This window comes from Telmatherina bonti, assembly GCF_933228915.1.
Source record: "Telmatherina bonti genome assembly, chromosome: 10".
NCBI classification, from domain to species: Eukaryota; Metazoa; Chordata; class Actinopteri; order Atheriniformes; family Telmatherinidae; genus Telmatherina; species Telmatherina bonti.
Window position 1 is genome coordinate 13,872,006 of NC_136628.1, and position 14,725 is coordinate 13,886,730.

The 14,725-nt window shown below is 39.0% G+C and overlaps 1 protein-coding gene across 1 annotated transcript; it reads left to right on the top strand.

Annotated features, from left to right (window-relative positions):
* Positions 1-4,044: 4,044 nt before the first annotated feature.
* Positions 4,045-13,943, top strand: ppp2cab (protein phosphatase 2 catalytic subunit alpha b). The gene is made up of 7 exons (XM_079248260.1): positions 4,045-4,302; positions 11,156-11,365; positions 11,483-11,656; positions 11,790-11,879; positions 12,058-12,219; positions 12,967-13,085; positions 13,172-13,943. The coding sequence occupies exons 1-7, from the start codon at positions 4,201-4,203 to the stop codon at positions 13,242-13,244; spliced, it is 930 nt and encodes a 309-aa protein (XP_079104386.1). The 5' UTR covers positions 4,045-4,200; the 3' UTR covers positions 13,245-13,943.
* The last annotated feature ends 782 nt before the right edge of the window (positions 13,944-14,725 follow it).

Sequence of the window (14,725 nt, forward strand, 5' to 3'; positions counted from 1 at the left end):
AACTTTATCTCCAGCTGCAATTAACCTGTCTCCTGCAGTCTGCACAATGATCTCCAGAGATAGGATCAAGTTCATCCTAAATGTATTGCTTTCAGAGGCAGGTTAACACATAAACTGAGAAAAATGACTCAAATTTTTAACTAAAACTTAATGCAAATCAAACTTTCTCAGCAAAGATAAACAAGCACAATGAGGGTTTCCAGGTAATGGATAAAGATACGCAAAAACCAATTTAGACCAAACAGGATAATTTTATTATCTATGTGGGAACCACATACAATGCCTTTTATAAAATTGAAATGCCTACAACACTTAGCATAAGTATAAAACAACTGAGAAGATCCAAATTATAGACGCACATGTACATTAGTGAAGAGGTTTCCTGTCTGGAGCTTTCAAATTGGCTGATCAAGTGGAAGTAGTGACAAAAACATCTCTATGTGAAAATGCTTTTTCCAGTGTATGGTAAGTAATCCAAATTGGAAAATCATTAATTTTCTTCACCACACTCCAGTCAAAAGTCGTGGGAAAGCAGGAGCTTATCCCAGCAATCAATGGGGTACCTGGTCAGGCCGCTAGTCCATTGCCTGAACTGGAATATTTCTGGTCTAATGCAACCAACATTTCAGGCTCTGGGGGAGGAAAAGAGAATGATGAATTAGACATGGGTGGCCATCACCTGCCCTTCAGAGCTGTGGTCCTGCAAGTGTTTGAATTTTCCCTGCTGCAACACACCTGACTCAAATCAATGAGTAATTAGCAGACTTGATATTGAGCTCTGTACATGTCCAATGATTAAGTCTGACATTTCTGTTTTCTTTTTTAAATATTGCATATGGTCCAGTTCAGACATTAGCAGTGTGTCTTGTCTTATATGAAGGTAAAACATTTCTGCAACATCTTATAAAGTTTATGTCATTTTCATTTTCACAAAAAAAAAAAAAAAAAAGACAAATCAGAAACTGTGTTTCAGTGAATCTGCTCACTTTGTTTGATATTTGAGTCCAGGAGAAAAAGAGTCTAAATATTTCAATTTTTAAACAGGACCTGGTCTGAGATTCTGGAAAAATCTGTGGAATTGCCTGTCATGCATATGGGGATTGTGAAACTACAAATTAAAAACTAAATTTAACAATGTTACGTTTTTGTGTCCTTCCTTTGGAAAGCACTAAATGGCTGCTTGCTTACATAATGAAAATATAAGCAGAAACGTTTTAATCATAAGCACAGCACTCTCAGGAATTTAGTTAATTAGATGTTTTACATAAAGAAGAAGCTGAAAATTGCACAGCACTGCATGCTTCTATATACCACATTTTAAAATGTTTATTTAAAATAAGAATTTAATAACACTGTAATCACAGAAAGCAAACATCCATTTGGGACTGGAGCAAAAGCTGTGAGGAAAAAACAAAATAAACTGTCCTCTCCTGATCAGGACTGTAATCTGCCATTAAAGTGAAATTAAATTTGAAATCCACAAACTGTTTAAAAAATTTTAATTTATTTTGAATATTGCTAATGATTAATGTCATATTTCAGCGTGCAGCTGGTATTTTAACTCCAGAAGCGTGTCAGCAGAGGAGCAGCCCACTTTCATCTTCCCTTGTGTTTCATCCTCTTTACAAAGGAACATAATGGGTTTGATTTAAGATGCAACAGTTGTTAATTGGCACGGTTCTTATTAGTGTTTCTGCGCATCAGGGGGCAGTCGCGAAAAGCAGATTCAGCCTTTGATCGCTGCTAGTCTTTGATGTTATTTGTGGTGGAGTGTGAGATTTGTATTTTTAGGGATAGGCCAAATACACCAATAAATGTGGCTCTGTTGTCCCAGACTTTATACACACACACACACACACACACATGCACGCACACAAACTAAGAGTGAATATTTATTTGGAAGTAACACCAGCGTCTGTATTGAAACATATCTGATGTTTGTCACATGACTCCAGTTTTTTTTTCTCATATGGCCTGCTACTCAGATCAAAAAAGAGCAATAATGTCAAACTTCAGTGGAGTGGATAAAAAAAGTGAAAATTAATTTAAAAAAAAAAATACTGCAGATTTTGTCAAAATGTGACAAACTAATATAACAGATTAAAAGCTTCATCATGAGTTTAACACTATAATGTGGATGAGCAATGACTGGAGAGGAATGAGCATAGGTTTTCCATTGGAGGGCATATTTGATACAGTTACAAATGGAGTTTTAAAATTGATGTGATGACATTGAAAAGTTGGATGTAAAATGTGTGTGTGTGTGTGTGTGTGTATGTGAATACAAATGAACAAGTCTAAGCAGAAAAATCAAAGCAGATGTCTCGAACACAAATTTATATTACTGAACAGTAAATTCTGTTTGTCATAAATTCACAAAGTAATAAGCTCATTCTTCCAGCTATTGAGACATATTGTTTAAGTCATTCAAATTGTGTATAAGAAATTGTGAGGTGTTATGAGTAATGTTTCGTGCTAAATGTTTGGTCTTCTGGTTAAATTACAAGAGGAACTGTGAAATGAAATGAAATTATATTACATGAAATAAGATTAAAATGAGCTGCAGCACCTACGTTAATCATAAAGTAAAAAGCCACCTTGTACGGAGATGTGAGTCACTGTTTTGTTGTTGTTGGTTTTTTTTTTTTTTTTTTTTTTCGTTATGCAGTTAGTTTGCAAGAGAGAGAAAACAGCTGTGTCAGGATTTGAAGAAGTTAAAGTCATATGATGGGTTTGGCCTTAAAAACACATTGCACCGGGTGTGGTGCCTTTGCTGACTTGGGCTGGCCTACATATAACACAGTGACATCATGGCCACACCATAAAATTCACATCATGCTTCCAGGGAGCGATGATGTATTCTCTCAACGTGTGTCGATAACTTCTCTGTTAAACGACGAGCCAATCAGACCACAGAGGAAGCAGCTCAACGAACCAATGACTGAGGAGGAGTTTTCGTCTCCGGTTCTATTTGTGTCGCGCGCTCTACTGCTAAGTCAAGCTAAACACAAACAAAGAGAAAATAGACCGGAAGTACGATGGTGTTTTGAACATGAACGATCATTTAAGCACAATTACTAAAATTATCTATCTATCTATCTATCTATCTATCTATCTATCTATCTATCTATCTATCTATATATATATATATATATATATATATATATATATATATATATATATATATATATAGGCGTACAGTTTAACTAGCTACCTGCAGTTTTATGTTGTATGCCAGCGGTTCTCAACCTTTTTTCAACACAGTTTAAGAAAAAACATCAAATAATACAATTGGTCATTTCTGTTTGTTTCATTAAACTTTAACCACATCTCTAATACGCTTGAACCAGGACTCGTTGAACCGTTGTTTGCGTTGTCAAGGCGACAGTGACCGACGGATGTGATCTGACTTATTTTTTTAAAATGTATTTATTTATCTATTTTTATTTTATTTTATTTTATTTTATTTTTTTGTGATTTGACTTGTTACGTGTGCGTTTCACGTCGGAATGTGGGATTTTGGGAGGAATAAAATGGTGGAAATCTTAAACTGAATTTACACTTACATTTGTTGAAATATATTAAATATTTATACAATATTGTATTTATATTTTTTAAATTTGAGGATGTTTTAAAGCTAAAATAAAGAGATGTATATTTTCAAAAAATTTCACGTACCCCCCAGAATGCCTTTAAGTACCCCCAGGGGTACACCCATTTAAGAAACAGTGTTGTATGTAACCTAATAGTTTGCAATTGAAACTATGTGAATGATGAGGTTATGATGATTAGCATGCAGTAGTTTTTAAATTAATTTAAAAATTTTGACTAATTGAGAAAACGTGTAGCCGAAAAGCATTCATTTTTATTTATATATCAACGTTTTATGTATTTTTCCCCACTGGTGTTGGTAAACTACAATGCTTTGAAGAATAAAACCGGAAGTGCAGCATTTAATTGCGTGCGCTGGACAAGAGCTCATTCCCAGGGTGGATCACCAACAGATTCCCCTCCCTCCTTCTCCTCTGATTCAGTTCAGTCAAATAGCGACCTGGCCGCTGGGGGTACATGCAGGAGAATCGTTTTCCTCTGCGGTGTTGCTCTCTGAGGGTGTAAGAAGACGGGAACATCTGGGTGAACCGCCTCCCGAACAGCACTAGTTAACAAAGAAACAGAAGTTTCCCCTGAAAAGACGCAGAAATGGACGAAAAGGCGTTCACGAAAGAGCTTGATCAGTGGATCGAGCAGCTCAACGAATGCAAGCAGCTGTCAGAGGGACAGGTGAAGACGCTATGTGAGAAGGTGAGATGTGTATTTGACTAAATCTTTCATTGAATCCCAGGTTCCCCCTTGTCTCCCCCCGTCGCCTTTCAGACCTTCTTAAAATGGCGTCTATAGTGTAGATTTCACTGCGCCGTGCGTCTATTTTACAATCATTACTCGTAGCCGCTCACTTCTTGTCAAGTCGTCTGAGTGATTGGTGGTTTCACTGAACAAAGGTGGAAAAATAACGAGTTATTAGATATATATACAGTTCCCACAAATACAGAGGTTTTCTCCAGACAGTGTGGGGGATGTACCCACACAGAATTCAAGTCGCATACCACATTTACAGCCTTCTTCATCACCCTGTCACAATACTGCATCATCTCCTGGCTAGTTGTGACAGACTGCTCTCTTACTTCAGCTAAACTAAGCCTCTCTTTACCTGCTGGTGAAAAGGTGAATTTCTCTGTGACGTCATGGTAATGCCACACAGCCATCAATTAATATGAGTCCATCATTTTATGTGTATTTGATGGAAATATGTTGACCTTTCGGAGGGGGCTGCTCTAAGAACGGCAAAGTCATAATTAGAAGCTGAATTGTGGGGTGCTTTTGGCTTTAATTGCATTTTGTCCAAATCAGTGAGGGTAGAATAATGGCAAGAAAGACCTCATGTTGTGGGGTGAAGTTAAAACCTTAAGCATGCTGCAGCCTTGGAAATATGTTTTAAATAAGAAAGATTCACTTACAAACCCATTTAACCAGGGAGTGATAGAAGACCTAGTGAATTGTTGCCTTTGTGAAAGTTAAATCTGAAAATTGCTGTTGATCTTTGACACCTGTTGTATATTTAGCTTCTCATTCATTTTTTTGTTGTCAACATGTAGTGAGGATTGCTTGTTTACAAGGTGGGGTGGTTCATTTTAAATCTTGAGCATGATTTTATGGTTTAAAAGACCCACAGTATGTCCCAGCCTCTGACCCCTGTGTGATTATTCAATTGAGTTTTCGGTATATGTTTTCATGTTTTAATTCTAAAAATGCCTGAGTCTGGCATTTTAAGATAACCCATCCCCCTCTTCTGTGCTCAGGCTGTTGCTGCTGCACCTCCTCTGATACTGGCATTTCTGTGGTCATAAACATTCAATACAGTGTTGCACTGACCTTTTTATCAAAGTTTGCTGATGGGTCCTTCTGTCTGAGCTGTGTACTTATCAGCTGCTTTACACTGAGCACAACTATGTACATATGTTTCTGCTTTGACTGATAACGGGCAAACTGATTCTGCGCACTTTAGTAGTCTGAGCTGCAGCTTAACCCCAATCTCTCTTCAGCATCAATTTGCGCAGATTAGCAGGTCCAGAAGTCTGGTCTGATAGAAAATTGACCATTTTATGACACTTTTAAAAATATTATAATCAGTTTGTTCTTAATTTGTAGTGCTGTATTCAGACTGAGCCTTTTCTTTTATAGGTGAATAATGCACATATTCTAGAAAGTTATTCCTGTGATTTCCTCTCTGGTTGATGTTTGCATCAGATGTCCTGGGTTAGACCAGCTTTTTTGTGGAAGTTCTCTGTTCTGCTATCTTGGTTTTCCTTAGAGGCTCAAGTTGGACAGATGCATCTTTAATTCTGTAGCACAGCTCTCTTTTTCTTGCGAATAAGGGCATGAGAGCAAGGTTCATCACCATGTTTGGAGAGCTATGAGCTGAAGGTTAAGGGTCCTGCATCCTCCAGTGGCTCTTTAAAACCATATTTGCTTTTACTTTGTTCAGCTCCAGTAGTTTTTATACGATTTGTTTCCATATGCTGTGACCCTCTCCACTGGGTTCTTCTTGACAATTTCTTTTTTTTTTTTTTTTAAAGAGCTCAGACCTTGTTGTGCCTTTATTATTCTTGATGCAGGTAGCTTTGGAGTACACCCCCGATGAATGAAATTACAATTTGCCTTCTTAGTTACCTTGATGCTGTGAAGCATTTATGGATCTTTCTGTCTCAATAACTCGTTGATCTTGTTGTTAGATTGATCTATGCGCATGTAGATTGAGGATGGAGAAAGATGTCGTGAAAGGAGGGTAGAGGGGCAAAACGAGGATCAAAGAATTTCCTCACCTCTCTGGCTAAACCAGTTCACCTTCTCCAGATGTCTACCTGCATCTCTGTGTGCAGTCATCCACCCATTCTCCTGTGAACCATGCTAATGTTTTCAGTCCCAACACACCCACATAACATTCACCTTGATGTAAAAATAGCAGAGGATGTGATTGATTGTGAGTTGCATCACCAACACTATGAAAGCCTTTGTTGCTGAGGGGATCAGTGTGTGTGACTGAGGCTGGTTGTGACTCAGAGTACAGCCGTCTCTGTTTTTGGGATGCGTAGGGGTGTGGAGGAATGAGATGTGCTGTGTAATTGGTTCCGTCTTTCTTTCTCCTTTCCAGATTTCTCAGGAAAAGGCTGAACATGACAAAACTTTGTAGCTTGCAGAGAGGAAGGAATCTATCTGTCTATCTGTCTCTGTCTGAATACTTTTTTTTTGTTTGTTTTTCTTTCCATTTTTAACATTAAATTGGTGTTCTTGAATACATTTTGCAAATGTTTGTTTCCAGGATAAGGAGGTCTGTTTGGCCATTTAACCGTGTTTAATACAGTTAAAATGTCGTGGCTGCAGACAATTCAATTTATGTTCCTGTCAATTATACTGAGAAGATGGAATTACGAGCGGAACCAGTGCCTCAGACAGAGGCCTGTCTTTCTTTAACACGCGCCCCGCCCTGTTCAGAGGTAAATCTGTTATGTTATATAACCACCTGTTTTTGTCTTCTACAGTCTTCACCCAGAAGTGTCTAAATTCATTCTCTCATGAAGCCCATTTATAACCCCTCCAGACTTTCTTTTTTTCTAAACAATGGGACATGCTTAGAAGTAACAAGCTTTATGGTACAAGAAGGTGGAATTTAATCAGCTAAATAAAAGGTTAAACTTTAGATTTGAGTCCTTCTTCAAGTATTTAAGTGACATTATTTGCCCTACATTTGGAGCTGAGTGCTTCCAGCTGGCCACAGTTTATATTAACCGGTTTGAAGCAGTAAAAAAAAGCCTTATGTTCTGCTCTCATCATTGTTTTACCTGAAAGAATGAGTCCATCAGAAGAGCTGTTTAGATGGCTGCTTGTTCCCCTTGCAGGGAAAAAACTGGCAGAAACTTAATCTTGGTTAAGTTAATGGTGGCCTTAAAGAAACCCTGCAAATAAATGTAAGATGTAAAAAGCCTGAAGGCAAAATGCTGTCTGGTGGTTCCTGCATCCATATTATCTGTAGTCAGATATTTTCTTGGTGAAAATGCTGACACTTTCATCTTCACAGTGGTTAAAGTGGTGAAGATGTTAAGTGAAGTCGAAGCTTTACAGCTAGACAAGCGATGACTTCATGTTACGTGAAGTCATCGCTTGTCTAGTTGTAAAGCTTTATTCACCCTGTTGCCTGCTGCTGCGTTTAATGGGATTATATTGCAGCAGCCAGGAAAGTGCTGACTTGGTTTCCGAATCGTTGGCTAAGCAGTTTTTTGACTGGCTGACGTCTGATGCCTCGGGTACAGCTGTAATTTAGACTGGGCGTCTGTCCCTTGCAGCTTCAGGTGTGGTCCCAACTTTATGTTTTGGGTGAAGTATTTTATGGAACCATTGTCATCATTCTTGACATTCACAGCTGGGTGGGCAGCTGTCATCATGTTACCTGTCCTGCACTCCCCTGGATGAACCATCCCCCTCGCATGAAATTTGTCATTTAAGCTTGGATTATTGGTTATGAAAAGCTGTTCTAGCGCCTGTAGCAGCAGGTCACATTGAACTAGTTTAATTCATCTACTTTTATGTAATATTTGATCAGGCAGGTCTTCATCCTGTGTGGTGTTTGTTGTTTTTTTAGCATATTGTAAGGTTACATAACCACAAAATGAAATCTTGTAAGGGATATTCAGTGGTTTTTGTATGGATGACACAACCGAGCTTACAATGGAGGAATTCATAGCGTAAACACATTTGTACCTACAGCTGCTGACAATAACCAGGACAGAAATGAGGCAACTGCTAAGTTTTTTTTTTTTTACCAAAGATGAAAGTATGCCAGAAGGAGTTTAAAGAATTAGAAATGGGAGAAAAAAAACCTACTATTTAGTTTGCAGGAAGAAAATGATGAAACTGTGCTGATTTCTCACAACCTTTTCAACAAATGATGATTATCCTCAGTGAAGCTGGGGGTGACTTAGTCCAAAGCAGTAAGAAGGGTCCCAGACAGACTGAACTGGCCCACTTATCTCCTTTCATGTCCATCGGATAAGGGATTAAATACTGTATATTGCTGTTCCACTTTAATACAAACATGTAGAAAAGTCTCTCTGGCTTAGCAGCTCAATTGCTTTAGAAGTCGAGCTGTGGTCAATCTGTTACCCAGGGCCCAGTGACCAAAAGGCCTCCTGCCACATGGTGGATGGGCACGTGGAGGGCTTGTACAATATAGGTCAGCATTGTGGTGCCTTGTCCCGGCTCGTCTGGGTTCATCTGTCTCTATGGCAACTGGCCAGCTACAGCACTGTGTCAATGTCCATTTGCTCTTTCTCTCTGTTGTTTCTAAAGGGAACTATGGAAATGCTGATCAGATTTACTGCTGATGAACGTTGCAAGTGTTCATGCAAAAAGACGCGCGTTTGCTGAAAGTAAACCAGAAGTAGCTTTCAAGGAATCGCTCCTGTGAAAAGTGGTCTTAAAGTACACGCAACTCTTGCTCGAAGGCCTCTCTGCAGATGTCTTTTCTCTTGGTTCAGCTCATGAGCCGAGCGTGATGGTCGTTCATCAGGTTGCTCTCGCTCTGTTTGCTTCAAAGCCTCTTAAAAAAAAAGCTCATCCAGCTGACCGACCCCCTCAGTAAGAATGCCATGTCACTTCCAAGAAAAGGGCTTGTTGTATGAAGTATTCATCATGTTTAAAGTATTTCTGCCAGTTTTAGTTTCTTTTATTTGGGCTTGTGGTAATGGCTCTGTAGTAGAAGTGATTTGTGGAAAACAAGGGGTCTTTTTGAAATCATTGGTTAAATCTTATAGACCCATAGAGGTGATTGTTGCGATGCGGGGAAATGATGCTGGTTTGAGTACATTTTGAGGGCCTCATCTGTTTGACTTTCCCTGTTTACTCAGAAGAGATGGTGGTAACTACTGGCTTCTGAAAGCCCTCTCTGTCGGCTGCATGCTGAGTCATACACTGCAGTGGCAAGTTTAGACCTCTTTGTTTTGAGTTATGGGTGGAACTGTGAGCCCTGTCCAGTGATAAATGATTTTCCACAGCTCTATTTCTGCATGCAGTTAGCCGGTCTTGATAGGTCGAGTCATCTTAAATAAGTAATCAGAATAAACTGTGTTCATCCAAAAATAATTGCAAGCATTCTCATCCTGGGTTTTGGCTTTGGAAACATCACACTAATTGATTTTCGGCAGTGTTGCAGTGCTGCTACAGCTGCCTGTCCAGGAAACTAAACACACTCATCCACCTAAATGCACACACACACACACACACTTTCATGCATCCTAATGAGGTGGTGGGTGTTCAAACTGTTCAGCAAGCTTGGCAGGGATTGTCTGGCCATGAAATTAATAAGGGGAGGAAAAACAGATCCTACATTTGAATGAGTCCTGATGAATGTTTTATAAAGAATTAGGGCTGGGTGATATGACCAAAACCTCATATCCCGATATTGTTCATTTTATATTTCCATAACAATATACATAACGCTATAAAATTGTTTCTGTAATTTTGTGTCAGTCATCAGTTATTTGTCAGATGTGCTTGGCAACGGCACCAGTGATCTCCTGTATGGCGTTTCACAGGTAAAAGCCTGTTGCATTGTTTGCGTCTAGAGTTTATTAGGAGCTTTCGCCTCCACTTGACGCTGCTTTTGTGGCTTTTGCTCGTTGACTCTATTCTTTGTTCTGTATTCTTTATCCTGATTCTTGCGCAGGTGATAAAATGAGTTAGTTGTGTCAGAGTCCGATGTTGGGACTGTGAGCTAGTCTGCTGTCTGTTCCACGTTGGTCCTTTTTATATCCAAACTGCATCCATGCGACAGAAATATTCCCTCTTTTAGGAACAAGCTCATCAGTTTTGGTTGGGTGGTCATCTTTTAGTGAATGACCCTGCTCTGAAACATGTCTGCTACCGTCTTTCTCCATGTTTATTTCTTGCACCATACATGTCGTAAAGCACATCCTGATGTAAAATACTGCAGTAAAGCACCTTATCATGGCGTAATCAATAGTGTCATATGAAATGATAGACGTTTTCTATCATCCAAACAATATATATTGTCATATCGCCCAGCCCTATAAAGAATCATTGGATTTTAGATTACTTATTTGTTTAGGTCCTCTTGGGTTTTCTTTAGAGCTGCCAGGATTATGAATTTTTTGTGGTTGATATTTTGCCACAAACCGATGGTGACCTGTAGCTGTGACTATTATTCCAAGTCTGGATGCGAAGATTGCAGTGGTAGTACTAACCCCTACCTTTCTGAAACTAATCCATCAAATCATCTTTCACAGTTTAATGGATGCTTCCTTTACATTTTGGCATTAAAAGAAAATATTCCACCACTGGTGCTTTAGCTCCCATTATATTAATATTAACATGCTAATTTGAATGCACTTGCTCCAAAGGGCATGTTAAAAATAAAGACGGAGTGAAGCTAAAAATCTTCATGTGATGCAAAAAAAAAAAAAAAGAGGATATTAAAACTTTATCTGTCAGTCACACTTAAATAAGCGGTATTAGCATTTTTGTTTTGTATTTCTTCTTTGAAAAATTTTCATAAACCTCTCATTTATCTGCCTTCTTTGTCCAGGCAAAGGAGATCCTGACAAAAGAGTCAAATGTCCAGGAGGTGAGATGTCCAGTAACGGTGTGTGGGGACGTTCATGGCCAGTTCCACGACCTCATGGAGCTGTTCAAGATTGGAGGCAAATCTCCAGACACAAACTACTTGTTCATGGGAGACTACGTGGACAGAGGGTACTACTCTGTAGAAACCGTCACTTTACTTGTAGCACTGAAGGTAAGATAATTAAAACTTCCAATTCAGACTTTTTGAAGCTTTTCTTTTGTTTTTTTTTTTACTTTAAGGAGGGAAGAAACTGCAATATTCATATTTGTGGTTTGTTCATATTTCTAGGTACGCTTCCGGGAGCGCATCACAATCCTCAGAGGGAACCACGAAAGCAGACAGATCACACAAGTCTATGGTTTCTATGATGAATGCTTAAGAAAATATGGAAACGCCAACGTTTGGAAGTACTTCACAGACCTGTTTGATTACCTCCCCCTCACTGCCTTGGTAGACTCTCAGGTAGGGATCCAAGGGAACTACATGTTCTGCTTCTTTGAAATGACTCATTTAACATTATCAGCAAGGAGATCTGATGAGAGCTGGCAAATGATACACAGCTAATTCAGAGGATAAACTGAATTTTCTTCTCCAGATTTTCTGCCTGCATGGAGGCCTGTCACCATCTATAGATACGTTGGATCACATTAGGGCTCTGGACCGTTTACAGGAGGTTCCACATGAGGTAAATGTTATACGGAAATGACACAGTAGTCAAGAAATGAATGTGTCAGAAAACAACCTGATCCTGACCATTTCCCAAAAAGTGACAAATCTTCTCTCTAAACGGAGTCTGTTTTATGTTAGCATGATCATGGGGACTGTGTTAATGCTAACCAGCTTGTATTCTTTGCCTCCTGCAGGGTCCCATGTGCGACCTGCTGTGGTCAGACCCTGACGACCGCGGTGGCTGGGGCATCTCTCCTCGAGGAGCCGGCTACACGTTCGGCCAGGACATCTCTGAGACCTTCAACCACGCCAACCGCCTCACACTGGTGTCTCGAGCTCACCAGCTGGTTATGGAGGTGTGTGTCTATATTCAGGGTATTTGTGGTGCATATGGGTTATAAATCAGCTGGTAAATGTGACTGAGTGAATATGCATCTCACTAGTGTGATGTAAACTGAGCTCATAACTGGAAGATCTGAATAAAGTTCTCAGCTGCCCCATGTTTATGGACCCTGGCAAGAAAAAATGCTAAAAATCATAGCATTGCCACACTTGTGTTCAAAAGGTTTATCATCATTATCCGAACCGCTTAGTCCGATTAAGGGTTGCCCGGAAGCTGGAGCCTATCCCAGCAGTCTTTGGGCGAAAGGCAGGGATGTTCAAAAGGTTATTTTATCTTATTAAAACAAAACAAAAACTCACAAATTCGAAAGATTATAAAACTCCTTCAAGCAGATAAGTAATGGGAGAAACAGCAGTGAGTAGGCGTGCAGACATCCATCGTCTGTTTGTCCACCCGTCAAAGAGTTAAAGTTCTTATAAACGCCAGAAGTGGTGCAGCAAAGTACTGTCTGTATACTACCTATTGTTCCTCATCAATAAACAATTCCATTGTTTCCCCTTCTGCTTCATCTTATTTGTGGTATGTTGCCAGAGGTTACAGTAACTGACGAAAACTGGGACAAAATTGATATTCTGCAACAGAAAATCTGCTCCAGCTTGCAGACTCGCACTGAGATTAAGCGTGTTGAAGCTTCATTCGAGTAGCACTTTGTCTTGGATTATGTATTTCCAGTGAATATTATGATACGTTCTTTCCTCAGGGTTACAACTGGTGCCATGAGAGGAATGTGGTGACAATATTTAGTGCCCCTAACTACTGCTACCGCTGTGGCAACCAGGCAGCTATCATGGAACTTGATGACACCCTCAAATACTCTTTGTAAGTACAAAAGAGTGAATGAATACTGCATGTATTTTGTATATGACACTAAAGGCAACTTAAATTTGTCTTCTCTCCTTTTGCAGCTTGCAGTTTGATCCCGCACCTCGCAGGGGGGAGCCTCATGTAACCCGCCGCACTCCAGACTACTTCCTGTAAACTCTGATCTTTGACCCCTTTGTACAGTCTAGTCCAGTATTTCCATGATATGACTTTCAATCAATATCAACATGAAAAACGAATTAGGAGGTTGGCAAATGTTGGGAATGAGGGGAGGGAGGCTTCACAGCAGTGCACATTGTGTATCCACACAAAGATCTATTTAAGCATTTTGCGAGAAACAATGTTTGTGTCTATGAGTGGACCAAAGGGTGTGTGCCATAATCACTGCAATATTCATTGCTGAGGACTTTAGAAATCCCCCTCCCCAACTATATAAAACAGCTTCAATGTTTAAATGCCCACTTCTGTACATGCAGCTGGACTGATGTCTCCGAGACAAAGATTTCTAACAAAATGACTGTTTTAGTCCTGAAGGTCATGGCTTATATGAAGAATATCCCAACGTGATAGGTTTGCACTTTTGTAAATTAAAAGATATGTAACATATGTCAAAAGCTAAAGATTCCACACTACAAATGGTTTTTGTTTTTCTTTTTAAAAATGGCTAATAATGCCCGCATCAGGCAAGCTTCACACACAATCTCTCTGTTCTGTGTAACTACTAAGGATAACCCTTCTCATGCAGTGACACACCTTGGTACATAGGACAGATGATGGAGTGTTAATCCTCATCAGCTCACAAAGTCCCTCTGAACTACAGACTCTGTATTAACCAAATTATTTAAATAATAAAGATTAAAGTGGATTCTTGATGAGAATGTTTTTTTTTATTCTTCGCTGCTGAAAACTTCATATGACCATTGTTTGGGTTGCATTTCTCTTTTTGATGAATAAGTTTTAAATTACTTCACAAAGCAGAAACTTGATTCACTTACTTTTTTTTTTTTTTTTTTATATAAATGTAATTTTTTAAAAATTCTATCAAGTATACGGTTGTAAATCTTTTACGTTCTGACATCTGGGAAGGATCTGTAAGGGGGAAAGTGCACCACCTGGCGGTTTCATTACAATTTCCTTTTTCTTTCTAAAGTCTCATTAATTCAGTTCAGCTTTTTTTGTATTGATAACAATGTCATCTCAGGGCACTTTAAAATGCATCAATTCAAGCCAATTCATAATAGACCAACAAATTGCGTCGAATCTAGACTTCCCCATCCTTAGCATGTATGAGATGACATTTTCATTACTAGTCCTAAATTGCCTGGTCTTATTTATTAGTCTATGTTACAAGCCTGAAATAAGAGAAGAATATCTAAAAGAACTAATTAAATCTGCTCATAAGATTTAACAAAATTTCCAAGGTTGATGTCTACATTAAAATAAGTCTAAATATGTAAGAATTGCTCTTTTAATACTACATTTAAATTAAATCTCAACTTTTTTTTTAAACAGGATGTTTGATAAGATATTCATGGTATTCTAGACACTTCCTGGCCAATAAGGTCCACATTACTGGTACCGGGTTGGATGAAACTTTCCTTCACAACTGGTGTCAAATTCAACAAGGTGTTGGAAAC

Bases quoted from the DNA above. Each gene is read 5' to 3' on its own strand.
- ppp2cab (XM_079248260.1), top strand. From the start codon at position 4,201: ATGGACGAAAAGGCGTTCACGAAAGAGCTTGATCAGTGGATCGAGCAG. The intron at 11,366-11,482 runs GTAAGATAATTA...TCATATTTCTAG, and splicing joins CTTTACTTGTAGCACTGAAG to GTACGCTTCCGGGAGCGCAT. The intron at 11,657-11,789 runs GTAGGGATCCAA...TTTCTTCTCCAG, and splicing joins CTGCCTTGGTAGACTCTCAG to ATTTTCTGCCTGCATGGAGG.